Raw genomic sequence first — 27999 nt, forward strand, 5'->3', positions numbered from 1 at the left:
AGAGAGAGAGAGAGAGAGAGAGAGAGAGAGAGAGAGAGAGAGAGAGAGAGAGAGAGAGAGAGAGAGAGAGAGAAAATGCTGATCGCTTCAGTTAGTCGCAGCGGAGGCTTGGAACTCTCCTATGCCCACAAGAGTGGGTTGATCATCGGTACACGGAACCACAACGAATGTGTGTGGCTGTCACTTCGTATAATCCATAGGAGTGGGTTTTGGAATATCTTGTATTAACCCTTGCCTGGGTATGTTGTGTGGTAACCCCTGGAAGACGGTATTCCTCTGACAGGTCACTTTTGCTGATAACTCGTATGTGGACGGATTCAACGGATAAGAACTTCGTCGACGGTTATTGTGAAGTGACGGCCATTTCTCTACGTTTCACCCTGGATTACAAATATCTCTCTCCCGTAATTTATTCTGTGTATTACTGAACTTTCCTAATTTACCATCTCAAGACTCTAAGCTTTCTTTCCTCAGGCTCGATAGTCTGGGAGTTATATTTACACATATATACACTTCACACTGTTAACTTTCCTTTATTTCATTAAGTTACTATAATATAAGTAGACACTAATAGAGTGGTTTTAACATCAAAACCAGACTCCAGTGTGAACTCTATTACTGCTGGTTCGTTTCGAAAACGTTTCAGTTCGTAACACAGTTTTATAAAACTAGTTAGACCACATCTGGAGTGTTTCATACAGTTCTGGTCGCCCCCATTCTCGGAAGGATGTCGGGGCTTTGGAGAGGGCGCAGAAGAGGTTTACCAGGACACTGCCTGGATTAGAGGGCATGAGCTATAACGAGAGGCTGGACAAACTTGTGTTGTTTTCTCCAGAGCGGCGCAGGCTGAGGTGAGACTGGATGGACGTTTATAAGATTACGAGAGGAATAGATAGAGTGGACAGACGATATATTTTTCCTGGGGGTTGAAATGTCTAATACATTTAAGGTGAGAGGAGATGTGAGCGGCAGGTTTGCTTCCGTCCAGAGACTAATGAGTAGCTGGAGTCTCTGCCTGGGGGGGGGGGGGGGGGGGGGGGGGGAGAACCCAATCATGTCACGTGATCCCGTTTGCCCCTCCCATTTAATCGCAGATGGGCAGCACCTGCGCGTCTGTTTCCGAGGCTCCGCCTCCGGAATCTCCGCGCATGTTCACAGTCTCCGGGTGGACGGTGTTATCCTCTACGCTCAGAGCTGAAGTGGGTCGGCTGTGTGTTCGTGAAAGACTTTCGTCTCTTCCGTCGGGATCACTGTCTGCGGGCCGAAGGTATCACTTTCCCTCGGTGAGTATTGAGACCGATCCCGAGCGGGGAGATCCGATGTTGGCCGTGAGCCCCGAACTGAGGGCCAGTTACTCATTTATTTTCCAGTTATCTGGGCTCGTCAGAAATGTGTCCCCTTCACTTAATCTGTATTGAACGATCCAAACCAGGAGCCCAGGCTGTCTGTTTCCACAGAATTGAAATGGAAGTCCCGCCGACAGGTCACGTGAGGCTGTGAGCCACAGATTCACCCCGCCCTCCGCTTTGTGACGCAAGATCACGTGGTGTGTTTTTGGCCACTGAGTCTCATTAACTTCCCCGAACTCGCCTCGTTTCCTGAGGCTCCTCACATTTGTCCTGGAGCTTTATGGCTGTTGTGTCTTCTCCCGAACTGGGGTGGGTGAGAAAGGAAAACGTCCCAGGTTGTGGGAGTCTTTGATTTCACTGCCTGCTTTACCGAGGACTGGGATGTGCTGATCTGGATCCAAAGGTCTGTGCAGTTCCTCGCAGTCACGGGCGGAGCAGTTACCATGCAAAGCGTGAAGTGTCCGGATGGGAAACTTTCTATGGTGTGTTGATAAAAAATTGGTGAGGGTCAAAGTATATCTGGCAAAGTTCTTGTTGTTTCTTCTAACTTTGTCATTTTTGAATCTTTTATACAGTAGTATGTATCATTAATTCAGTAGCTGTGGTGTGTTCTGACGTCTCCGGACCGGCTTTTCCGTGTTTACAACAGTAGGAATAGACCCGTGAGTCTGGTGTTCAAACTGTGTTTGGAAATTCCCCCACCCCTCACTGTCACCAGTCTGTCACTCGGTGGAAATCATGCAGAATCTCAAGTTGCACTAAAAACTAAATGTTTGAAGTCATTCTGACGAAACGTCAATAACCTGAATTGTAAAGTTTGTTCCCCTCCCCGCAGCTGTTCCTTACCTGCTGAGTGTTTCTGGTAATTCCAGTTTCTTTTTATTACATTTAACCTGGAAATGGAAATGACTCGATCTGTGATAGTAGAACAGTAAGGAAAGCACAACTTTTCCCTGTCAATTATCCTGGAACCAGTTTGTCTGTTATTGCTGGAAATGTGTTCAGTGCAGTTGTTGCTAACGAGGTTCACATGAATAATCTCAGGAGTGATCGGCGTTATGTGTGAGGAGCATTTGATGGTTCTGGACCTGTGCTCAATGGAGTTCAGAGGGACGGTGGGGGGGGGTGGGGGTGGTTAAGTAAACCTACCGAATAGTGAAAAGCCTGGATACAGTGGACATGGAGAGGATGTTTCCATTAGACAGAGTCTGTGATCTGACAGCACAATCTCAGAATAAAGATGCTTCCCGTTAAAGTTCAGTTGAGAATTTTTTTTTGCCAAAAGGTGTCCGAAGTGTGGAATTTGTTGCCACAGAGTGTGGTTGAGGCTGCCATTTGGGTATATTTATGACAGAGATTAATATATTCAAGATTGCTAAGTAGCTTCAGGGTTACAGGAGGAAGGCAGGAATATGGTGTTGGAATAAAATCAGCCATGTTTGAATGGTGGAGCAGATCAGATGGATCAAATCACTTAATTCTGTTCCTTATGTCTTACCATGACTGAATGATGGCTCCTTCTTATCCCATATTCTTTTGTGTCATGTGAGGGACAATAAAAGATTGTTCACTGAGATCCTTATATCTGCCTTCAACGTTTAAATTTCAGTGAGTTTTGTTCATAGTGACATTAAGCAGAAATGTTTGGTTCTCCTTTTTATTGTTAATGTGCTTCATTATCTTTCATGTTAAAGTTAGACCTGTGGTGAGAGATTTATTGGAAGAAAAACCAGAACTGGAAGCAGAGCGTGACTGAAGACGAGGGAACAGCAACAAGTGAACCAGCCCGAGGATTGAAAGCATCAACTGGAGCGAACCCTTCTGACTCGGAGATTCCAGTGATTCAGTCAGGAGAAAGTTTGGTGAGTCTCATTTACTCAAACACTGGTCCTTTAGACATTACATACCTGTACAAGGGAAGGTAGGAAACAGCTGGAGTGAGACTGAATGTGCCCTGAAGAACCAGTTATGCCTCTGTCAGACCCAGTTGCAATCAGTCCAGGTCTGGTAATGTGCTTCCAGCAGCCCAGCCCTTTAAAACCACTCCCATTTTGTGGAAGTCGAATCTGGATAAAGTCACTCAGAGACCGTATAAGTACAAACTCTTTATTCCAAGCACCCGGGGCTCACTCAGTTAGTCGCTCAAACAGGAACAGTCAATGATTGTTCCCACCCAATCCACTAACTGACTAACAATTCCCCTTCACCACAGATATATCAGTCCAGTTACTCCCCACACAAGGCAGGCTGGAACCAAAGTTATTTACTACATGACAGGCTGGTGCCCCTAAAGACAAATTACAAAATAGTCATAATGGCTTACACACACAGATCAAACTGAAGCTGTCCTATCTCTACACATGAGTGCACAAGGAGATAAGCATCCTGAAACCCTAGCTAGCTACCCTCAAGAAGAAATATGGCTCAGCACGGCTTAGTACATCTGTTGATCATCAGCAGTTTCTTTCAGAAAAACAGGCTGCTATTTTTTAACGAGTGTTAAACCATACTTCATCATTCCCTTCTTTTTGATCATTACATGAGCAACAAAACAGTATTTTTTTTTTTACAGAGAAAGCAATCGAGTACAGCTTTGACTTCTCAGTGGGTAAAAACGGCATACAACAGTAACTATAACAAAGATATGTACAACTATTAGGACATAATGCAATATCATGCCCCACATATTACCAAACAGGCCTTCGAAGATCACCATTTCGACCCTTCGGTAAACCCATATAAATCCTGCCCTACTCTCTTGATGCTGTCAATCTCCTCGGCATTGTGCTCGGAGAGGGATGTAACGTTAATGGACTCATCAGGGATATAGGTGCAGCATTCTGTGTCAATAATAGCACAGGTTCCCCCTTTCTCAGCTGGGATAAAATCTAAAGCCATGCGATTCTGTACGACTGTTTGCCGGATTGCAATCATTTCAGTGGATATTTCTGTTACTTGGGCCTGTGTTTCTGTCAGGGCCCCTGCAGTATTGTGGCCAGCTCCTCAAGTGCTGTAGCCAAGTTGATTATTTCTCGTGAATTCCCTTCTACTCCATAGGAGAGAAAAACTATCATCAAAGATCGCTCAGTCTCAGTTATTCCTCTCCGCTGCTGAGCACCTGCAGGTATGGCCACGATGCATGTTTCCCAGTGTAGGAAGTTCTGTTTGGTGGGGGCCTGAGATACATCTGTCAAAACACTCTGTCTGTCAGGGCCCCTAGTTCTACCCATTTGGCATAAGTGTGACAGAGACAGAAAAATCGTAACTGGATGCTGGGGTGAGCCCTCTGAAAGACATAAACACAAACACCACTGTTACACACCCGTAACGGTTTAAATGAACCAGCAGCAATAGACCACACCTGGAGTCTGGTTTTGATGTTAAAAGCACTGTCTTTATTAGTATCTACTTGTATAACAACTTAAGCAAAATAATCTAAAGTTAAAGGTGTTATGAGTACACATATGTGTAAATATAACTCCCAAACCATTGAGCTCAGGGAATACCAAGCTTAAAGTCTTGAGATGGTGAAGTATGAAAGTTCAGTTCAGCCATGGAATCAATGACAAGAGAGAGATATTTGTAATCCAAGGTGAATGGCGAGAGAAGGCAATTACGTTGAATTCCACAAATTCCACAGTAGTAAAACAAGATAACAGTCTCTGCAGGTCTTATCCGTCGTTGTTCTAAATCCACATACGAATTATCACCAGAAGTAGCTTATCACAGGAGTACTGTCTTTAGAAAGAACTACCACCCAGGCAAGGGTTAACACACAGGTAGATTCTGCAATGTACTCCCAATCCAGACCCAACACACAAAGTATTACCGACAGTGATTTCCACAGAATATCCCTTCTCACAAGTGTTTACCACATAACACACCCGAATCCAGCTAAGGGTTAACAAATGTGGTAGCCACGGGATACTCCAACAAAATCCCCATATGGATTATACGAATTATCACCAACAGTGATTGGTCACAGGGGTACCTCTTCAAGTGAATTACCACCCCCAGGCAAGGGTTAGCACAAGTGGTCGTCACAGGATACTCCCAAACTAAAAGATTCACTGCAGTGGATCAAACAAAGTGACAATCACACATTCAGTATACAATGGATCAATAATCAACCCACCCTTGTGGGCATAGGAGAGTCCAAACAGTGACTTTTGGCCACTATGTCCTTTGTTTCAAACCTTCCATCTTCTTTCTTTCTCTCTGGCTGACGGTGTGTCCTTGCTTAAACAAAACAAACTTTGAGCTATGTGAACACAAGCTGCCAGCAAGTGTAAACACGCTCCATGGTCAAATAGTTCCAGCCCCCTCTCTCTCTCTTGTAAGATTCAAACAGGAGCCGAGAAAGCTGGCGGCTGACGTCACTCAGGCACTATCTCTCAAAATGACAGTCCAAGGCAAGAAACCTAGAGGTTCATCACTCTCTACTATCAACCAATACAATTTCCTTTAGTCCGAGAGAGTCCTTCTACTCAGCTCCTTCAGTAACACGTTTGTAGTCTGTTCGATGTATCCACCGAGATTGCCCCTTCAGTTTCACAGCTGTCAGAGTGGTCAGTAACACCTGATATGGTCCTCTCCACCGAGGTCTGAGTTTCCCTCGATCCCAGTTCTTGATCAGGATAAAATTCCCATGTTCTATGGTGGGATAGTCACTCCTGTCTGCAGGGTAGTTCTCTTCCTTGTAAGCCTGTCATACCTATGAATGTAATACCTGGAAAATTTTGGTTAGTTGGCATATTTATTTCCCCATCTCTTCCAATATCTAATTTTGCTGGTAGGCTTTCTGGGAGCAATGGTGCACAAGGTCTTGGTCCCCAGGATATTCTCATGGGCCATCCATAAATGTTGTAAATTGGTGACAACCCCGCTTTCCCCTATGGGGTAACCTTCATGGAATAGGGCTAATGGTAGGACCTTCAACCAAGTGAGTCCAGTCTCCGCTGCTGGTCTGGCCAGTTTATTCTTCAGAGTGCCATTGGCTCTTTCCACTCTGCCAGTGGCCCATGGGTGGTGTACACAGTGGAATTGTTGCTGGATAGCTAGTTCGTTACATACCCCTTTGTTTACTTTCACCACAAAGTGTGGCCATTGTCAGAGCTCAGCATCTCTGGCAGGCCGTACCTGGGAATTATATCCCATAACAATACCTTCACAACAGTCATAGCAGTATTAATGGTAGTTGGAATAGCTTCAATCCATCTACTAAACACATCTATAATAACTAAGCAGTATCTATAGCAATGTACTCTAGGCAATTCAATAAAATCAACTTGTAGACACAGAAAAGGATCCACCTGTCAAGGGAGTCATACCCGGTGTGCAGGGTACAGGTTACCAACCATTCCCTCCTTTCCCAGGTGTGTACAATTATGTATATAATCGGCCAATATTGGTAAAAACTGTGTAGGAACACAAACCTGTCCCGCTGGGGTGATCCAAAAACCTAGGTTGGGGTCTTTCTGGCACCACCATCTGGGACCACAGTTTTCACTCCTCCTCAGAGACGTCCCCCTGAAAATTACGTACCTCCCACATGTCCGGCAAACCCGTTCTGCTTTAGTCATGGAGGGTTGCTTGACGGGAACGCGAGGAGGCTACAACTACTGAGGATTGTGCCTCACTTTTCACTGTCTGATCTGCTAGAGCATTTTGTTTAGTGACACAGTCAGACATGCGTGTGTGGGCCGCACATTTCATAATAGCCAAAACTCAAGGAAGCTGTAGAGTGGTGAGTAAGTTGTTTACAATGGTGGCATTGCTAATGGGGTGGCCAGAGGAAGTCAGGAATCCCCATGTTCCCAGAGATCCCCGTAGTCATGTACAATTCCAAATGCATAACGGGAGTCTGTGTAAACGTTCCCACTTTAGTCTGTTGCTGGGATACAGGCACGAGTCAGAGCAAACAGCTCAGCCTTCTGGGCGGAGACAGCTGCTTCAAAAGAAGCTTGCTGAACAATTTCACTGTCTGTCACTATCGCATAGCCAGAATATTGTTTCCCTGCTGGATCCACAAAAGAGCTTCCATCCTCATAAAATTGCTTCGGGCTAGAGGGGGATATTGCAGAATAGATGGGAGAGTCTGTCCTTCCTTCACGGTGATCCGGACAGGGGGACAGTTGGTGTGACCGACTTCATGGCCTGAATTTGCTCAGAGATGGGGTACAGCGTCTTGGGATCGGTCAATATTAAAAGTGTGTCTCACCAAATGTCCCGCCTTCACCTCAGACTCCTTCCAGTATCGGAGTTGGACCGCAGCCAAGTCTTGCCAGTCTCCCTCAGTGCTGGAGGCTTGTTTCAGCAAGGTGTAGGCAATGAACTCTGGGCTCTTTGGCTTGAACCCAGGGCAAACACTAACAGTGGTACGGGGAACTACCAGTTCTGTCTGTCGCCAAAGGAAATCCGGAAATTCGGCCAGTAATGCACTGCCCACTTTTCCTTTAACCTCTGCAATCACCATGACTGGGAACTTCTGTCCCTCGAGGGGTGCATAATATTGACTTTCCTCAGCTGAGCACCCCGTAATGTCACAGCACAGAGTCACATGGGGGTCGACCACTGGCAGAAGGGGTTCAAACGCAGTGAAGTCCAGATTAAGTGCCCACCAGTGGGGGGTCGGAAATTGGGGAAGCTATCAGTTGTTCACCTGTCACAGGGTGACACCATTGCCTGTTCAGAGAAGCTCGACTTCCAACAGACAGAGCAACTCTCTCCCTGCTGGATTACACCCCCGACTGCGGGGTGCTGACTGTAAATGAAACCTCACACTGGTTCCCATGGAATTCCATCTCCAGTGGCTGGTTATGTGAATACGTACGTTTCGTGCCTTCGAACCCAGACAGAGTGAATGTTGCGTCTGATAACTGCAATCCCTTTTCCGATACTATTTCCCGATTGAGAGTGGTTGTAGTTGCCCCCATATCAATCATAAACGGAATTGGAATAGCAGCAACTGTCAATATTACACTGGGCTCTTCCTGAGGGGTGGTACTCACAGTAGGAAGCATCCTTGCTTGTCAATTTCTAAACGGGTTGTTGTCCCCACCTGTCCCTTGGTAGGTTGTTGTTCCCATTTCTGATCCGCAGATATAGCACGCTCGCATCCTTCTTCCCACTGAACATATTCACCTTTAATATTCTTTTCATATCTTTTTATTACTATTATTCAAAAATAGCACAAGTGCATCGAAGTAACAACACTTACAATGCCTCATAAAAGAGGAAATTATCTTGAGGATTGAAAATTTTGTGAATTAAAAAAAAAAGAAAAGTGAGGGGGAAAAAAAGAAGAAACCCATTGGAGGTACAACCCCAGAGCCAAGCGTCATACAAAAAGCTTCTAAAAATAAACATCAAACCGCCAAAAAGAAAGAAAAGATATATCAAAAAATTTACATTTAGATCGTGGAGGAAATCTATCAGTTAACTGAAATGATAATAACGAGCAGATGAGCCCCATCTCTTCTCAAAATCAAATAAAGGTACAAAGGATCGACTTCTAATTTTCTCCAAGACACAGCATCACCTGAGAGAGCCATTGTGACAAAGTAGGAGCTGATATATCCTTCCATTTCAACAAGATGGCCCTCCTAGCTATCAATGTAACAAACATGTTGGTCAGACACAGAAATACCATGGATATTTTGAGGAATTATTCCAAAAAGCATAGTCAATTTATTAGGTTGTAAATTGATTCAGAGTGCTTTAGAAATTGTCGAAAAGATTGACTTCCAAAACTGTTTTAATACAGAACATGACCAGAACACATGTGTCAGTGTGGCTATCTCATTTTTACATCTATCACAATACTTGTCAACATTGGGAAATATTTTTGGAAGTCTCTCCTTCGTCAAATGGTAATAATGTACAATTTTAAATTGAATCAGTGAATGACTAGCACAGATCGAAGAAGAGTTAACCAGCTTCAGAATCCATGTCCAATCCTCCCATATAAAAGGGAAATTGAGTTCCTTCTCCCAATCCCGTTTAATCTTAAGTAAATGACGCTTATCCCTTTGTAATAATAAATTATAAGTTCTTCCAATAGAACCTTTCAACGAGGGGTTCATACTCATAATAGTAACTAACAAATCAGCCTCCAATATGTAAGGAAAATTACTTAAATATTTTTGTAAAAAAATGTCTAACTTGAAGATATTGTAAAAAAGTGAATATAAGAGAGAATACTTATCGACAAATTGTTCAAAAGACATCAATCTGCCTTCTTTAAATAAATCCGAAAAAGAATTAATACCTTTATTTTTACCATGTAAAAAAAATTGGAACACTCCAAGAAGGTTTAAAAAAGTAATGTTGATAAAAAAGTTAAACTTTGTAGTATAATTTAAGATTAAAAAAATTGTGGAGCTGGATCCATATTTGTAAAGAGTGCTTAACCACAGGATATAGGTTTAAATTAGCAACTTTAGCTAATTGTATAGGTAGAGTAACTCCTAATAACGAAGTTAAATAAAACTGTTTCACAGCTCTCAGTTCCTGGTCTACCCAGATTGGCTGTTCATTCCTATCAACCCAATATAACCAGAAGGACATACACCGCGTTAACAGCCCAGTAATACATTCATAGATTAGGCAAAGTGAGACCACCATCCTTTTTCAACTTTTGCAAATGACATTTACCAATTCTTGGTCTTTTATTATCCCAAATAAAAGATAGAATAATAGAATCAATCCGATCAAAAAACTTCTTAGTAAACAAAAACAGGAATATTCTGAAATAAATATTAAAATTTTGTTGGGCGGAAGCAGACATTTTGCTTGCTTCTTCTGGAATAATCCCAAAAGTTGCTGTAAGTGGATTAGGTTGAACATCCACATCTATAACTTTAGATAATATTCCAAACACATCCCTCCAAAAATTGTTTAAAATTACACATGACCAAAACATATGAGTTAGAGTAGCCACTTCTGCATTACATCTCTCACTAATAGGGCTTATATTTGAAAAAATATGCGCCAATTTATCTTTGGACATATGGGCCCTGTGTACTATCTTAAACTGAATTTAGATATGGCGTGTGCAGAAAGGTGAATTATTGACTAAATAATAAATTTTACTCCACTGATTATCTGAAAGTGAATGTTGAAGTTGTACTTCCCAGGTGTGTTGATCCCTATCATTAGGCGACATGCGAGCATTCATTACCTGTTTATAAAGGATTGCTATTAATTGTTTTTGAAAAGGTTTAAACTGAAAAATAGCATAAGCCAAATTTAAAGAGCAGGCTATGGGGTAAATCGGTAAAAAATCACGTAAAAAAATCCCATCCTGTAAATATCTGAAAAATGTGTATTAGAGATATCATATTTGTCCATTAACTGTGAAAAAGACATTAAACAGTCTTGTAAAAACAAATCTAAAAAAGTCCACTAAAGGAGGAAAATTGACTTTATAAAGATCCTGATATTTTTTAGTAATTATAAAACCTAAATATCCAAAAGAATCCATGACTTTAAAAGGAATATTATCATATATAGAGAAAGATTCATTTAAAGGAAGTAATTCACTTTTACTAAAATTTATTTTATATCCTGAAAGGGCTCCAAATTTGTCATATAAATTTTAGCAAAGCAGGAATAGATTATTCAGGCTTGGATATATATACCAATAAATCATCAGTGTAAAGAGAGATCTTGTGCATGGTCTCATTCACAAAAATCCCATGAATATTTTCGGCTTCACAAAGAGCAATAGCAAGGGGCTCTAATCTTAAGTTAAATAACAAAGGACTTAATGGACAACCTTGGCTTGTCCCCCGTGATAGCTGAAAAAAGGAGACCTAGACTTATTAGTGACAACAGTAGCAATAGGAGCTTTATATATCATTTTAATCCAATTATTAAAATTAATACCAAAGCCAAATATTTCTAAAGCATTAAATAAATATTTCCATTCAATTCAATCAAATGCTTTTTCAGCATCCAAAGATATAAGGCATTGTGGAGTTTTAGAAGGTGAATATATAATGTTAAATAATCTCTGAACATTTGAGAAGGAATAATGACCCTTTATAAAGCCTGTTTGATCTTTAAAAATGATTTTACCCAAAATACTCTCCAATCGATTGGCCATTATCTTTAAGTGAATCTTAGCATCAACATTCAATAATGAAGTAGGTCTGTATGAGGCACAATCAGAAGGATCTTTATCCTTTTTGAGAATTAAAGAAATAGAAGCTTCATAAAAAGTAGAGGGTAAATCACTTTTCACAAAAGATTCTTTAAACATCTCCAACATATATGGAGAAAGCAATTTTCCAAATTTTTTTATAAAATTCTACAGGATAACCAGTAAGTCCCGGGGCCTTACCAGACTGCATTGAGAAAATAGCTTTATGAATTTTGGATTCAGTAATTTAGGCATCCAGAGTTTTTTGATCCTCAACAGAAATTTTAGGAAAAGCAATTGTTCGTAAAAAAAAAAAACATTCATTTCAGAAGAGTCTACTGGACATTGAAATTTATAAAGTTCAGTCTAAAAGTCTTGAAAAATCTTAGTAATTTCTTCATAATGCCAAGCCAGGGTACCATCTTTTCTATGAATTTTCAAAATTTGCCTCTTGGCTCCAGCTGATTTTAATTGAGATGCAAGTAGTTTATTATTTTTATCTCCAAACATATAAAATTGGCTCTTTAACTTAAGTAGATAACTCTCAATTGAATGTTAATAATAGGCTATATTATGATTGAAGTTCCACCCGTTTTTAAAATGTCAATATTAGGGGAAGTCACATAGATATTATCTAAATCTTTAATTTGTTTTGAAATTTTATCTAATTTTGCTTTTGTCTGTCTTTTAAGTTTAAGTTTAAGTTTTAAGTTTAAGAATAAGAAATAATCAGACCATATAAAAATGCTTTGAATGTATCAAATATAATTAAATTAGACATACCTCCTATATCATCAAAAAGAAAGAAATTCTTTTATCTGGCTTTCAATAAAACTGGTAAAGTCAGAGCATTGCAATAAAGTCTGAGACATGTGCCATGGTGGACGGCCAAAAATGTCATCGTCAAATTCAAAGGACAAACTCAAAGGCGCATGATCAGATACAGCAATAGCGTCATATTCACAGTTTTTAACATTAGGCAAAAGACGGGGATCAACTACAATATAATCAATCATCGAATATATTTTATAAACATGGAAAGAAAAGAACATTCTCTGTTATCAGGGTGTAAATGCCTCCATAATTCGATCAACCCAAAATCGGTCAAAAAAGAGTTAATAACTGACGCAAAATGATTTGGAAGTCGTTGATTAGTTGAGCTCTTATCAATCATAGGATTTAAACAACAGTTAAAATCCCCACCCATTAACAACATATACTCAATTAAATCTGGCAGTAAAGCAAATATTCTTTTTAAAAAAGAAGGATCATCTAAATTAGGACCATACAAATTAACCAAAACAACCTTTCTATTACAAATCACTCCTTTAACAATTAAAAATCTACCATTAGAATCTGACTCAATATCCTCTTGAGTAAATATATTAGATTTAATAAAGATAGACACACCCTTAGTTTTGCTCTGAGAAGTAACATGGGAGTTGTTTTCCATTCCACCAGCGAAAAAAAATCTACCGGTAATTTGATCTCCTGCCTTGATATGCGTCTCCTGAGCAAAAATTATATCAGGTTGGAATCGATTAATAATTTTAAGTCTTTTTTGTTTAATAGGATAATTCCAACCACGTATATTCCAAATTATTACATTAATCCATTTAACTGCCGTACTATAATTTTATTCTAATTTACTTTATACATGCGCAGAACACATACCAATACGGGATTATCAAAGATGGCAGTGATGAAGAATAAAGCCATATAGAAAACACGCATGCTCTGGAACCACCCAATGGGAAAAAACTCCTAACTCTAAACCCACCCACCCTCCCAAAAGCCTGAAAAAAAGGCAAGTGAACTAAGATGGATGCGAAGACATGGGCCACTCTGTTGGTCTCATCTCTGCCTCCCCCCAGCCAGTACATATATAAAATGACCTTGCAAGAAAGACAGTAAAGTCTCAACAAAGGAGAGTGTTTACATTCTATCAGGTGTTAAACAGAAAAAGAACCAAAATAATATAATCTCTTAGAAAGAAAAACCAGCGCCATCTTAAGTTTAGCTTTAAATCCCTAAGAAAACTTTAAATTCAGTTATAGGGCGCTATAATAAAACAGATTAAAAAAAGTTAATAGTATACTTAACTGAACTAAATTGATGGAAATATTAATTAGTAAAATCATAGTAACTTAACCCTCCCAGATAAATATATAAAAAGAAACCCTGTTGGTAGAAAAAAAACTACCAGTTAGTAATTTAAGAAACAACAAAAAAAAATCAAACCAAATATTAGATAAAAGGAACAAATCCTTTTATCCTCTTTTCTCAGTCAAATATGTAATTAACCATTTGAACAGTCAAACTTGAACCGTAGATCTTCTTTCCAAAAAAAAATCCAATAGGATGTAATGATGAGCAGGTTTTCTTTTCTTCTTTTATTAATCTGTCAATGAAATATCCAAATAGCCTTCATATATCTTCTTTTTGTAGTGTGAGTAATATACAGATAATCAAACAGCTTTTCAGATAGTTCATTCAGTAGTAACGTCAGTGGCGGTGACAGGTATAGCCTGGACAAAATCCAGCTCGACTTTTGGGTCAAAGAAAGTACATGGGGAAGAATTAGGAGGAACATCTTTCATTCTTGTCGGGTAACTCAAAGAGGGAAGTCGTTTCATATCATATGCTTGTTTCATTACCAAAGCAAATCTTGCTCTTTGTTTCATTACTTCTTTTGGATAATCTTCATAAAAACGGAGCTCAGACTCATTGAATCTGAAAACTCTGTTTTCTTGCCTGTCGCATTATTTGATCTTTAATTTTAAAGTGATGAAAACAAACCAAAATAAATCTTGGTCTGGTTGAGTCTTTAAATTTCGAAGTGGATAGCCTGTGTGCTCTTTCAATAGCAGGTAGCTGTGATGAAATAGTCAAAAATAGATCATGAAAGAGCTTACCAAAGTAAACCATTAAGTCTCCATTTTCAGCTCCTGACTGCAATCCAACGATTTGTATGTTGTTTCTCCGAGACTTAGTTTCCAAATCAATAATCTTATTGACGATATTTTTCCAAACGGGTTGTAGTATCAGACAGTTTTTGCTTAGTTGACTTCAATTCCTCTTCATGATTAGTAACTTGAGTTTCCATATCTTTAAGTTTTCCCAGAAATAAGTTCATTTCATTATATCCTTTTCCAGTTGATCTTTAATTGCCTTATTCTGATCTTGAATTGATTTCAGTGTCCGAACAATATCTTTAGCCCATGATGGCATTTCATCAGATCTTTCCTTCGGCGTCTTTCCTTTTTCATTACCTTTGTCAGTAGGTTCATACAGATTCTTCCCACTTCTCATAGACATAGACATATCACTCCCCTTCAAGAATCAGCAATTAAAAATTTGAAATTCAAAATTTAAGCTGTGAGCGGGAGAGAAAACTAAGAGCAGCACAGAATTAGTGCTACTCTATCGACAGACAGAGGGAGTTTCCATTCACCTGTACTATTAGTTCCCTTCGGGGTTGATTGGCATTCGAAAGCCCTGTTCCAATGATATGTCAAAGCTCGTTGCATTCGATTTTGGTCATTGTCAGGCCAATCCATATTATTTGTTAATGATGTTGGCTAACTTAGTTGGTAAGCATTGGAGCAGTAGGGCATTAAATTGGGGGGACAGATTCCCATCATTAAAGGCTTGGTCTCCTGCGAAAGTGCTGTAGCAGGCTACAAAACTCATACAGGGTCGATATGCCAGACACGGGTTCGGGATCCCGTGTTTCCCTATCAGTTCTAACTTTAGACTGACATTCCTGCCCTTCTCTCCTATGTAGACTGGCCTTGTTTTGCTTACGTTGTTTTTCCTGCTGTCATTTTCGGCACCCTTCCATCCATTCACGCTCTGTTTTTAACGTCTCCCAACCTTTGGTGTTCCTTCTGCAGTACTTACCTCTATCCCAGTGGTCGCCAACCTGTTGATTGCGATCAACTAGTCTACCTTTGAGACTTTCCCAGTAGTTCCCGAAAAAAAAGAAAAATAAATACACAAATACTGTTGAGAGATTGTTTCTGGATTGTGGGGTTTTAGTTCCATTCTTTCTACATGCGTGTAACTACACAGTGTCCCCAACCACTGGGCCGCGAGGAAGCAACATGGGTCAGCTGCACCTTTCCTCATTCCCTGTCAGCCCACTGTTGAACTTGAGTGCACGCGAGGTCATCAGTCGCCTAACCGCAGTGACACCCTCACGCCAGAGATCACTAGTTGGCCTCGGGCGGCCGGTGGGAAGTGCCGTCACTACTGGCCTGGAGTGCTGCCTCTAAACCTGTTTAGCACACTGAATGTTTGTGGGGAATCCGGTGCTAAAATATTCGCAGACGACCTAATTCGGGCTCAGCGTTTCATAGGTATCAGAGCAGCTACCGTGCTGTGATCTACTGAAACAAACTTTTGTCGGCTGATAGGTCCTACAAGGGGGGGCGGGCATTTTACTAAGGCCAAGGTAGGGGTTCTTGGGCTTAAAATGGTTGGTGACCACTACTCTATCCCTTTATCTCATGCATTATTCCTCCAACTTGCTGATAATATACTGTTCCACTTTAAAGGTAGGTCACATCTGGAATTTTTCCAGTCAGCCGAGGATTTCCTTCCACGCCGCTGTGTGGTGTTGTGAAATCATGTACAAGGCAAGTTACAGCAGTAGTTTGCCATTGCCTTCTGCTGAGTGAGTTGTTTTGTTCACCAGCTCTAACCCCAGCACAGATGAAAGTGTGCAGGGGAGTCAGCTGGATTCGAACTCGGGACCTCTCGCTTCGAAGTCCAACGCTGAAGCCACTAGGCCACCAGTGGCATAGCCGGCAAAGTTCCACTTTACATCTGCCTTTTCCTTCCATTCCCTTTTCAACAGTTTCCACTTCTTTGCTCAGTTCTTTTTCCAAATCAAATTTACTGCTTGTTCTCATGAGGTAATAACCCAGGCTCCTGCACCCTCCCCCATCCGTGGCCACATTTTGTTCCCCAATTTCTTATTCAGCACTGCAGTCAACATTCACAAATATTTTTCCTTGTCTGGAGAACTCTCACACAAATTGTGTCGGGCTGCTACTGGCCCACTCGTATCAATTGACTGCAATTGACCAATGGTCTCTAAGTAATTTATTGGGCACAAAGCCTCCTGCTCAATTAACAATGAGATAAATTTACCTGGCTGGCACCTCCTGCTTAATTGATCAATTTACCTGGCATGTCTGCCTCCTGGCCACTTAGTAAAATTTTGCCTACCTTATACAAATCTCCCAACAAATTCTTTCCGGATCCTGTCAAGTATGTGATCAGCCTTGGGTGAGGCACCATACGTCCAAAGGAACTAACGGTGAGTGACAAATTTAAAATACCCATTGGGCTTCCGTTCGGTCTCCACAGTCCCCAGAGTGGTCCAGCTGCTTACTCAGCCTGTCTGCTTGGCACTCCCTATATTGGGCTCCCGTTCGGTCTCCGCAGTCCCCAGAGTGGTCCAGTTGCTTACTCAGCCCGTCTGCTTGGCACTCCCTTTATTGGGCTCCAGTTCAGTCTCCGCAGTCCCCAGAGTGGTCCAGCTGCTTACTCAGCCTGTCTGCTTGGCACTCCCTATATTGGGCTCCCGTTCGGTCTCCGCAGTCCCCAGAGTGGTCCAGCTGCTTACTCAGCCCGTCTGCTTGGCACTCCCTATATTGGGATCATGTCCGTGATGCCAAATGTTAAAGTTGAATCTGAATAAAACTCAGGAGACCAACTTCTTATCGACACCACGGTTTATTGTGCATTCAAATGCCTGCAGGAGTTTGAGACCCAGTTGTCAAAGGGAAGGCACATAAGCACTGCCACCTTCTGACAAGTCGAATGACTTAGGTTACAGCCGTATATTTATACATAGTACATCCCATACATTAATATTGCAAGATGTTATTTGAACTGGCAAAACTGTGTGTTGATGCAAAACTTAATTACTTAGATAACAGAGTTTGCTAAATGGTTTTAATTATAGATGGATGTACTGTCCAGTCCTTATCAGTTATTACCTTTGCAAGGCCCTGACTTAATTGCAAACAGATGTTCATTCCTGTCCTTATCAGTGAGTCCTCCTCCCTTTACTCAAACGAGGATACAATGTATAATATTATCAGCTCTCAATGTGTCTCTCTGCAAGCCACAAAGAACTGGTAATGAGTCTGTCTTAGCTAAACGCTGAAGACTGAGTTCACTTCAGTTCAAAATTCCTATTCACTCCCAATTATTCTTTTAGCCAGAGGTTACACAGGTTCAAAATGAATTTTTTATATACCCTCAATTCGTCAGGAGGGTTCAGGGGAAATATTTATGCCCAATATAGAAACTGGTGTTACCTGTGTGTATTGTGGCAATGCAAGAGGTGCTGGAGAATTTGTAAGTTGGAAGAAGTGGAGTAATATTTGCAAATCTGACTTTTTAAAGCATAATTAAGCAAGCAAGCCACATATGGACAATATGAAAAAGTTTTGGTGAGAAAATCCTTCATTACCCGTTACAGGCCTGCTACATAGGTTGTGTGAGAGTGCAGATGAACTCGATCAAACCCAGGGGAGATCAAAGTACTTATCAACAGTGATTTGCTAGCTGTGAAAACGATTACCTCTCTGTATAAAATTCACTGTGCACATGTCACTGAGTTCAAAAAAGTGCACAGTACATGATTTATGTGCACACTGGTCATTACAAATTAGAGGGGACATTGGTGGGAAGGTGGTGAGACCTCCAGTGTCCCTGATGTCCTCACATACAAGATGTGCACCCTGCACGTTAAGGAGTTGAAACCTGAAATGGATGATTTCCGGATCATCCAGGAGTTGGAGGGGGTGATAGATATGACATGAAGAGAGTTGAGTTACACCCAAGGTGCAGGACACAGGAAACTGGGAGAGAGTCAGGAAGGGGAATGAGGTTAAATAGACATTGCAGAGTACTCTTGTGCCCATGAAACATAACAAAAGGTAGACCACTTTAGAAACTGGTGGTGAAGGGGATTATCTGACAGAGAAAAGTCAAAGGGGTGATAGGGGATTCATTAGTTAGGGGAACAGAACAAGAGGGGACTGATATCCAAGTGGTAAGGGTTGCTAGTGCTAGTGTGGGTTGAACGGGTGATGTGGTTAAAATAAGCTGCAAGGGGAATGGGAGCCAGAATGAGCAAACAGATAATGGAGAGGGTGAATTGAATTGAATTGACTTTATTAGATACATACTTCATAAACATGAGGAGTAGAAATCTTTATGTTATGTCTCCATCTAAATGTACAATGTGTAATTTATGGTAATTTATAATAGATCGTTTGTACATAGGACAGTCAATATTACATCGAAATGCAATTGTATCAGCATGAATTAATCAGTCTGATGGCCTGGTGGAAGATGATGTCCCGGAGCCTGTTGGTCCTTTTGCTGTGGTACCATTTCCTGGATGGTAGCAGCAGGAACAGTTTGTGGTTGTGGTGAATTTGGTCCCTGATATCCTTTGGGCCCTTTTTATACACCTGTCTGTGTAAATGTACTGCATAGTGGAAAGTTCACCACTACGGATGTGCTGGGCTGTTCGCAACACTCTCTGCAATTTCCTGCAATTAAGGGAAGTACAATTCCCATACCAGGCAGTGATGCAGCCAGTCAGGATGCTCTCAATTGTGTCCCTGTAGAAAGTCCTCAGGATTTTGGTCCCCATCCCCAACTTTTTCAACTATCTGAGGTGACAGAGGTACTGCTGTGCTCCTTTTACAACACAGCCGGTATGTACAGACAATGTAAGGTGCTTTGTGATGTTTATGCCGAGGAACTTAAAGCTGTTCACCTTTTTAACCCAGTATCCATTGATGTCAATGGGGGTTATCCTGTCTCCATTCCTCCTGTCGTCCACAATCAGCTCCTTTGTTTTTCTGACAATGATGGAGGGTTTGTTTCCTTGACACCAGTCAGATGTTCAGATCATAGATAGATTCAGCAGTTAGATGGTTGAGACTGGTGCAATGAATGTGCTGAGCTGTGTATATCACAATGCAAGAAGCATCGTAGGAAAGTCTGATGAGCTCAAGACAAGGAATTATGATATTGTAACCAATATTCGGACTTGGTTGCAGCCAACAGCCTGAGGGATTTAGAGGAACAAATTTGTAGAGAGATTGCAGACCATGCCAATAAACAAAAAGGTTGATTCAGTAAGTGATTTTAACTTTCCATATATTGACTGGGACTCCTAAACTGTAAAGGACTAGATGAGGTAGAGTTTGTCAAATGTGCCCTTAATCAGTACGTAGAATTCCTGATGTAGAAGTGTGCAATAAGCTGTTAGGAAATGATCCAGGGCTGGTGACAGAAATTAGTGATCATAATGCCATGAGATTCAAAGTAAATAGGGAAAAAGAGTGGTCTGGACCACAGGTTGAGATTCTAAATTGGAGAAAGGTCAATTTTGATGGTATCAGAAAGAATCTGACAAGTGTGGTTTGGGACAGGCTGTTTCCTGGCAAAGGAGTACATGTAAGTGGGAGGCCTTCAGATGTGAATTTTTGAGGGTGTAGAGTTTGTATGTGCCTGCCAAAATGAAAGTTGAAAGGTAACTGGTCCAGGGAACCTTGCTTTTGAAGAGAAATTGAAGCCTCGTATATTTTGTTCCTCTAAATGCCTCAGACTGTTGGGTGCTACTGAGACCCATTAATGACTACAAGTCATGATTCCACGCACTGAGCTCATCTGAATTTATTTGTTGTCTTCTTTTGGTTTCTCAAAGCTTCCGAATAGTTTTTGTTCTTTTGTTTACCCTCTCTTTGACATTTATGTTGGCTTTGGTTTCTCATTTTAACCACAGTTGTGTCCTCCTGTCTTTCTAATGCTTCCACTTCTGTGGAATCACTCAGGCCCCGAATTGCTCCAGAAACTCCAGCCACTGCTGCTCAATTGTCACTCCTACCCTTTCCCTTCCAAACAAGTTTGGCCTGCTTCTCTGCCATAGAAACATGGAGAAGTTCAGTAAAGAAGCAGGCTATTTGTCCCATCTAGTCAATGCCAAAAAAGCATTTAAACTTGCAGTGCGATCTGGACCAGCTGGCAAAATGGTTTGAGAAATGGAAAAAGGAATTTAATGCAGACAAGTGTGAGTTGTTGCACTTTGGTCTGACCTACCAAGGGAGGTCTTTCACAGTGACTGGTCGGGCACGGAGGAGTGTTGTAGAAGAAAGGGACCTCTTGTAGAAGAAAGTCCTTAATTCACTGAAACTGGTATCACAGTTAGATAGAGATGGAAGGGAAGATTTTAGCCCAATGGCCTTCATGAACAAAAGTACTGACAACAATAGATGGATGTTATGTTGACTTGTAGAAGACGTTGGTGAGGCCTAATTTGGAGTACTGAGTGCAGTTTTGGTCACCAGCCTACAGGAAAGATGTAAGGACTTTGAAAGAGTTCAGAGAAAATTCACAAGGATGTTGCCAGGTCTGGAGTACTTGGGTTATAAGGAAAGACTGAACAGGTCAGGACTTTATTCCCTGGACTGTAGGAGATTGAGGGGAGATTTGATTGTGATAGAGAGGCATAGATAGTGTAAATGCAAGCTGGCTTTTACCACTGAGATGGGGTAGGAGTACAACCAGAGGCCATGAGTTAAGGGTGAAAGGTGAAATGTTAAGGGGAACATGAGGGGAAACTTCTTCACACAGACAGTCATCCACGTGTGGAATGAGCAGCCAGCTCAAGTGATGCATGCAAGCTCGATTTCAACATTTCAGAGGTTCATGTAGGTACCTGCATGGTAGGGGTATGGGAGTGGGCAGATTAAATAGTTCAGCATAGACTAGATGGCCCAAAGGGCATGTTTCTGTGTTGTAACTTTCTACAAGAATGTGAAATATTACAAAAATTCACTCTGTCTTTTTAACAACTGTGCGGACCAACCATTCACCTCAACAGGAATTTTTTATATGGCATTAAAACTGTGGCACTTTAAGTTAATAATACATAAAAGAAAATCCCAGATGCACATCAAGAAAGACTAATTGCGTGAGATTGTTTTTGTTACTGTGGGGCCAGGCACCCATGCAGCTCAGCAGGAACAGGGAATAATACCAATGGAGAGAGTCCAACTCAGCAAAGGTACAAATTGCAGATGGCAGAAATGCCCCATTCTTATAGAAACAGGAACAGCATCAGGGAATTGATGGTCATTCCAGATACCAGCACTCTGCCCAGTCAGGAGATGATTTCTCTGTCCAACTTGGGTAGAACCTCACTGTAACAGTGTGATACCAGATCAAACCTTGGTAACTCAAGTAATCTCATCTGAAATGTTGTCCTACACCCATTGATGGATTTTGTAAATCTTTTTACAGGTTAAAAACTAGAAGGAATTTGTCTCCAGGAAGTTCAAACACGACACACCAGTTGGGTTGTCTCTGTCCAGATATTTAAGAAGTGGAGCAAGGGATTCAATCAACCATCCTTCCTGCTCAGACTGTGGGGAGGGATTCACTCGGTCATTTGACCAACTGGCAACCCGTCATTTTACACAGGAGAAAGGCTGTTCACCTGCTCAAACAGTGGGAGTGGATTCACTCGGTTATCACAATTGAAGGTACATCAGCAAGTTCAAACTGGGCAAGGCCATACACCTGTTCTGTATTGTGAGAAAGGATTCAGTCAGTCTTCCCACCTGTGGACACACCAGTCAGTTCACTCTGGGCAAAGGCTGGTGATCTGCTGAATATCTGGGAAAGGATTCACTCAGTCATCTGACCTAATGGCACACCAGCGTGTTCACACTGCGGAGAGGCTGTTCACCTGCTCAGAGTGTGGGAAGGGATTCACTCGGTCATTCACCCTACTGGTACATCAGCGAGTTCACACTGGGGAGAAGCCGTTCACCTGCTCAGTCTGTGGGAAGAGATTCACTGAGTCATCCACCTTACAGAGTCATCAGCGAGTTCACACTGGGGAGAAGCCGTTCACCTGCTCAGAATGTGGGAAGGGATTCAGACAGATATCCCATCTACTGAGTCATCAGCGAGTTCACACTGGGGAGAAGCCATTCACCTGCTCAGAATGTGGGAAGAGATTCGCTCACTCATCCAACCTACATAGTCATCAGCGAGTTCACACTGGAGAGAGGCCATTCACCTGCTCAGAGTGTGGGAAGGGATTCACTCGGTCATCTCTACTACTGGCACACCAGCAAGTTCACACTGGGGAGTGGCCTTTCACCTGCTCAGAATGTGGGAAAGGATTCACTGAGTCATACACCTTACTGGTACATCAGCGAGTTCACACTGGGGAGAAGCCGTTCACCTGCTCAGAATGTGGGAAGAGATTCACTCAGTCATCCAATCTACAGAGACATCAGCGAGTTCACATTGGGAAGAAGCCGTTCACCTGCTCAGAATGTGGGAAGACATTCGCTCACTCATCCAACCTACATAGTCATCAGCGAGTTCACACTGGGGAGAAGCCGTTCACCTGCTCAGTCTGTGGGAAGAGATTCACTCGGTTAGCTAACCGACAGGGACATCAGCAAGTTCACACTGGGGAGAAGCCGTTCACTTGCTCAGTCTGTGGGAAAGGATTCACTCAATCATCCCAAATACTGGAACACAAGTCAGTTCATAGTGGGGAGTGGCCATTGTTATGAATCCCTCAGTTTCGTTTAATATGGACTGTCATTTTAAGAGAGATTAAGAAGGTGAATCAGTCTGACTTGCAGCTTGTTTAGTTTTAACTGAGGACACAGACACTCAGAGGCAGACGGAGACGAATGAAAACTGGAAGGATTGAAACCAGGGAACGAGTGGCCAAAGTTCCCTGTTTAGAACTGGGAACACTGTTTAGAACTTTCCTTTGCCCACAAGGGTGGGTTAATTATCCATTCACCATACATCGAATGTGTGGTTGTCACCTCATTTAACCCATAGGAGTGGATCTGATTTGGGATATCCTGTGGAGACCACTTATGTGTTAACCCTTGCCTGGGTGTGATGTGGTCATTCATTTGTAGATGATACCCCTCATGACAAGTCACTTTCGGTGATAATTCGTATGTAGATTTGTAAAGATGACGGATAAAATCTACAGCTACTGTTCTCTCATTTTAACACTGTGTAACCTTTAGAACAGACAGACAGACAGACGTACTTTATTGATCCTGAGGGAAATTGAGTTTTGTTACAGCTGCACCAACCAAGAATAGTGTAGAAATATAGCAATATAAAACCATCAATAATTAAATAATAATAAGTTAATCTTTGCAAGTGGAAATAAGTCCAGGACCAGCCTATTGGCTCAGGGTGTCTGACACTCTGAGGGAAGATTAGAAAAGTTTGATGGCCACAGGCAGGAATGACTTCCTATGACGCTCAGTGTTACATCTCGGTGGAATGAGTCTCTGACTGAATGTACTCCTGTGCCTAACCAGTACATTATGGAGCGGATGGGAGTCATTGTCCAAGATGGCATGCAACTTGGACAGCATCCTCTTTTCAAACACCACCGCCAGAGAGTGCAGTTACACCCCCAGAACATCACTGGCATTACGAATGAGTTTGTTGATTCTGTTGGTGTCTGCTACCCTCAGCCTGCTGCCCCAGCACACAACAGCAAACATGATAGCACTGGTCACCACAGCCTCGTAGAACATCCTCACCATCGTCTGGTAGATGTTAAAGGACCTCAGTCTCCTCAGGAAATAGAGACGGCTCTAACCCTTCTTGTAAACAGCCTGAGTGTTCTTTGAGCAGTCCAGTTTATTGTCAATTCGTATCCCCAGGTATTTGTAATCTTCCACCATGTCCACACTGACCCCTTGGATGGAAACAGGGGTCACTGGTGCCTTATCCCTGCTCAGGTACACCACCAGCTCCTTAGTATTTTTCACATTAAGCTGCAGATGATTCTGCTCGTACCATGTGACAAAGATTTCCACCATAGCTCTGTACTCAGCCTCATCTCCCTTGCTGTTCAACATAACTGTCTTCTCTCGACATTTACCCTGAATTACAAATATCTCTCTCATCACCAATTCTGTGGTTGAACTGAACTTTCATACTTTACCATCTGAAGACTCCAAGCCTTGTTTCCCCCGAGCTCAATAGTTTGGGAGTTATATTTATACACATATATACACATAACACTGTTAATTTTTGTTTAACTTGCTTAAGTTACTATATTATAAGTGGATACTAATAAGCATTGTGGTTTTCACATCAAAAACAGACTCCAGTAGTAGTCTGTTGCTGCTGGTTCGTTTCTGAAGCGTTACGGTTCATAACAAAATGGGGCCTGCATCTGGGATATGATCAAATTTGAGGATTGATTAATTATCGATTTCATTGGGGAAATCTCTTTTGATTTATTTCTGTGCAGAAAATTTGCAGCAATGGATGTTGATTGATGTCAGGAAGCGCCAGCCTCTGAGGCATTAGAGGATGCCAGAAGGGTTGAGTTGTTGAGTATTGCTGAAAGGTTACATCTTGCTAAGGTGAAATTGACAATGAGGAGGGCACAGATGCAGAGGATAATAGCTGAACATTATGTTTCTGAGAGTGTGTTTAAAGTGGAGGAGTTGGAGGTGTTTCCTGAAAGTAAACGAGTGAGCTTGAGCTCCAGTACAAGTGAGAAAAATTAAAGATGGAGGCTGTGGAAAGGCAGAGGCAGTTTGAGGCTAGAGAGGCAGAAACACAGACAGAAAATTGTCTCATAAAGTATAACAAAGGGGAAGGCTCAGCAAGCCTATTCTGCTTTGACAGTTGCTGAAGCAGCTTATTATTTATTTATTTATGCTGCCCCAATCATCGCCACTGGGCTATAAATGTGCAGGAGCAGTGTGTGGTTCACTGCTTTGCTCAAAGCCACTCACGCTGCCTTGGCTGAGGCTCGAAATCATGACCTTCAGATCGCTAGTTCAACACCTTAACCAGCTGGCCATGCACCACACATTATGACCTAGTGAAACAGGCTGTGCTCAGAGCTTATGAGTTGGTCCCAGAAGCATACAGGCAAAAGTTTAGACATTTGAAGAAATCTGTGAACCAGACTTATATGGAATTTGCTTATGAGAAATTTGTGTGTATTTCCCGCTGGTGCACATATAAAAATGTAAATGATGATTTTAACAGCTTGAAAAAGTTGGTTTTAATTGAAGAATTCAAAAAGTGCGTGCCTGATGACATAAAGACGTAATTAGATGGAAATGATGCTGCCACTATGCAGGAGTCTGCTAGATTAGCAGATCAGTTTGCTTTAACTCATAAGGTTATGTTTACCCTGAATAAGAGTTTCGAAAAGAGTAGCAGGGATAACCAGGGTAAACCAGAAATTAATGCTGGGATTTGTCACACTTGTCAAGTTGTGGCTAAACCTAATCAGGTCATCCCAGTGGCCCCACTCCAGCCTATACCTGCATTCAGTGAAACCTTTTCCAAAGTTATAGTGGATTGTGCTGGCCCATTTGCCAAAGGCTGAAGCTGGCCATCAGTATCTGCTAACTATTATATGTACTGCATTCAGATTCCCAGAGGCAATGCCTCTCAGAAATATTAAAGCTAAAAATGTGTCCAAGGCTCTTACCGAGTTTTTTTTTTACTTTATTCGATTTGCCTCAAGAAATCCAGTCTGATCAAGGAAGTAATTTTACATCTGGGTTATTTCAGCAGGTAGTTTATGAACTTGGAGCAAAACAAATTACATCGTCTCCATACCATCCGGAATCACAAGGGGCTTTAGAAAAATTTCACTCTACGCTCAAGACATGAAATGATCAAGACATACTGTGTTGAAAATGGAAACGACTAGGATGAAGGAATACATTTGCTTTTGTTCGCAGTAAGAGAGTCGGTTCAGGAATCATTGGGCTTTACTCCATTTGAACTCGTATTTGGTCGCAGAGTGAGGTGACCTTTGACCTTGTAAAAGGAGCGGTGGATTTCTGGGGATGTACATGTTAACTTGTTAGACTATGTTTTAAAGTTCAAAAATAAACTACACCAATTCTGTAGTCTACCAAAACAAAACTGAAAGATTTCTCAAAACAAAATGAAGTGTTGGTTTGTTAAGCAGGGTTGTGAAAGAAAATACCGGGTGGGGGATAAGGTGCTTGTTTTATGTTGATGAATCCACTTCAGGTGAAATTCAATAGACCGTATGAAATAGTCTCTCAATTTAATGATGTGAATTATGTTATTACAACACACGACCGACGTAAACTAACACAGCTGGTACACATAAATATGATAAAGCCTTATTTTGACAATCAGGCACCATCTGTGAGTGTTGTTGTCAAAATATATGAATCTGGCAACCCTGAGAATGAAACAATAGACTCGTCTGAGACTTTTCACAAGCCAAACATGGTCCCAGTTAGACTAATGAACTCCGTTGTTCCAGAAAATATTGATAACAAGTTTGCTCATCTGCAGCCAAAGCAACAACAGCTGAAGGAATTAGTTCTGAAGTTTAAAGATTTATTTCCCGATGTTCCCAAGCAAACCACGGTCTCAGTACATGACACAGATATTGGTCAAGCCAAACCGATTAAACAACACCCATATCGCATTAACGTAGAAAATGTAAATTGGCTGAGCAATTGTTGTAAGTGTGGAAACAGATTCAGTAGGTCTCAGAGGCACTGATTATGGGAAGGTAAATGCAGTAACAAAAACAGATGCCTATCCTATCCCTAGGGTAGATGATTGCATCGATAAGGTTGGAATAGCTAATTTCTTACAAAGATTGATCTGTTGACAGGGTATTGGTGTGTTCCATTGATGGACAGAGGTAGAGAAATTTCTGCATTTGTGACACCATCTGGGTTGTATGAATACAATGTTTTGCCTTTTGGAAAGAAAAATGCTCCAGGAACATTCCAGATAATGATTGATTTTGAAATTCGAGGGTTAGAACACACAGATGCCTATTTTGATGACTTAGTCACAGGGAGTGACACTTGGGAAGAGCATATCTCTGCAGTAGAAAAGCTGTTTGACAGGCTTCGCAGGCCAGCCTTACAGTTAACTTGGCTAAGAGTGAATTTGGCCATGCCTCTGTGACCTGTCTTGACTATGTTGTAGGTCAAAGGAAGTTGGCTCCTGTTCAGGCAAAAGTCCAGGCAATTTCTCAAGTTCCTATTCTGACTGCTAAGAAGGCTCTTAGAAGGTTTCTGGGAATGGATGGATATTATCGTAAGTTCTGTAAGAACTTTGCTGCTATCGCTCTTCCTCTGACTAATCTTCTGAAGAAGGGTGAAAAGTTTGTTTGGACTGAACCTTGTCAGGAGGCATTTGATCGATTGTTATCAGTATTTGAGATTAGGCCAATCAATGTAGTATTCTCAGCAAATTTAATTAGCAGATTGGAGCTGTGGGTGGCAACACAAGTCATGGGTGCACAGAAAGTAAAGGAGAGGGCCAAAGTGACAACCCTGTGGGGTATGTGTGCTGAGGGTCAGAGAGACAGAGGAGATGGAGACCACTCTTACCACCTGCTGGCGATCTGACAGGAAGTCTAGGATCCAG

At 41.6% G+C, this 27999-nt stretch overlaps 2 protein-coding genes and 1 long non-coding RNA gene across 4 annotated transcripts in view; all 3 read left to right on the top strand.

The window, feature by feature from the left end:
* LOC140720313 (NACHT, LRR and PYD domains-containing protein 3-like) overlaps nt 1–27999 on the top strand; it is a 343837-nt gene that overhangs the window by 165602 nt on the left and 150236 nt on the right. The window lies entirely within an intron of this gene.
* LOC140720358 (uncharacterized) lies at nt 1154–26567 on the top strand. Of its 2 annotated transcripts, none has more exons than XR_012097170.1 (3): nt 1154–1283; nt 3044–3211; nt 26140–26567. It is a non-coding gene; the product is annotated as an uncharacterized lncRNA (long non-coding RNA). The 2 variants fall into 2 exon arrangements; XR_012097171.1 differs by lacking the exon at nt 1154–1283 and adding an exon at nt 1596–1831.
* Nucleotides 22209–24844, top strand: LOC140720359 (uncharacterized; the record flags this gene model as incomplete). The annotated part of the gene is made up of 1 exon (XM_073035228.1): nt 22209–24844. A coding segment is annotated over one exon (918 nt), but the record flags the coding sequence as incomplete, so codon positions are not given.

This window comes from Hemitrygon akajei, unplaced genomic scaffold (genome assembly GCF_048418815.1).
Source record: "Hemitrygon akajei unplaced genomic scaffold, sHemAka1.3 Scf000041, whole genome shotgun sequence".
Classification (NCBI taxonomy): Eukaryota; Metazoa; Chordata; class Chondrichthyes; order Myliobatiformes; family Dasyatidae; genus Hemitrygon; species Hemitrygon akajei.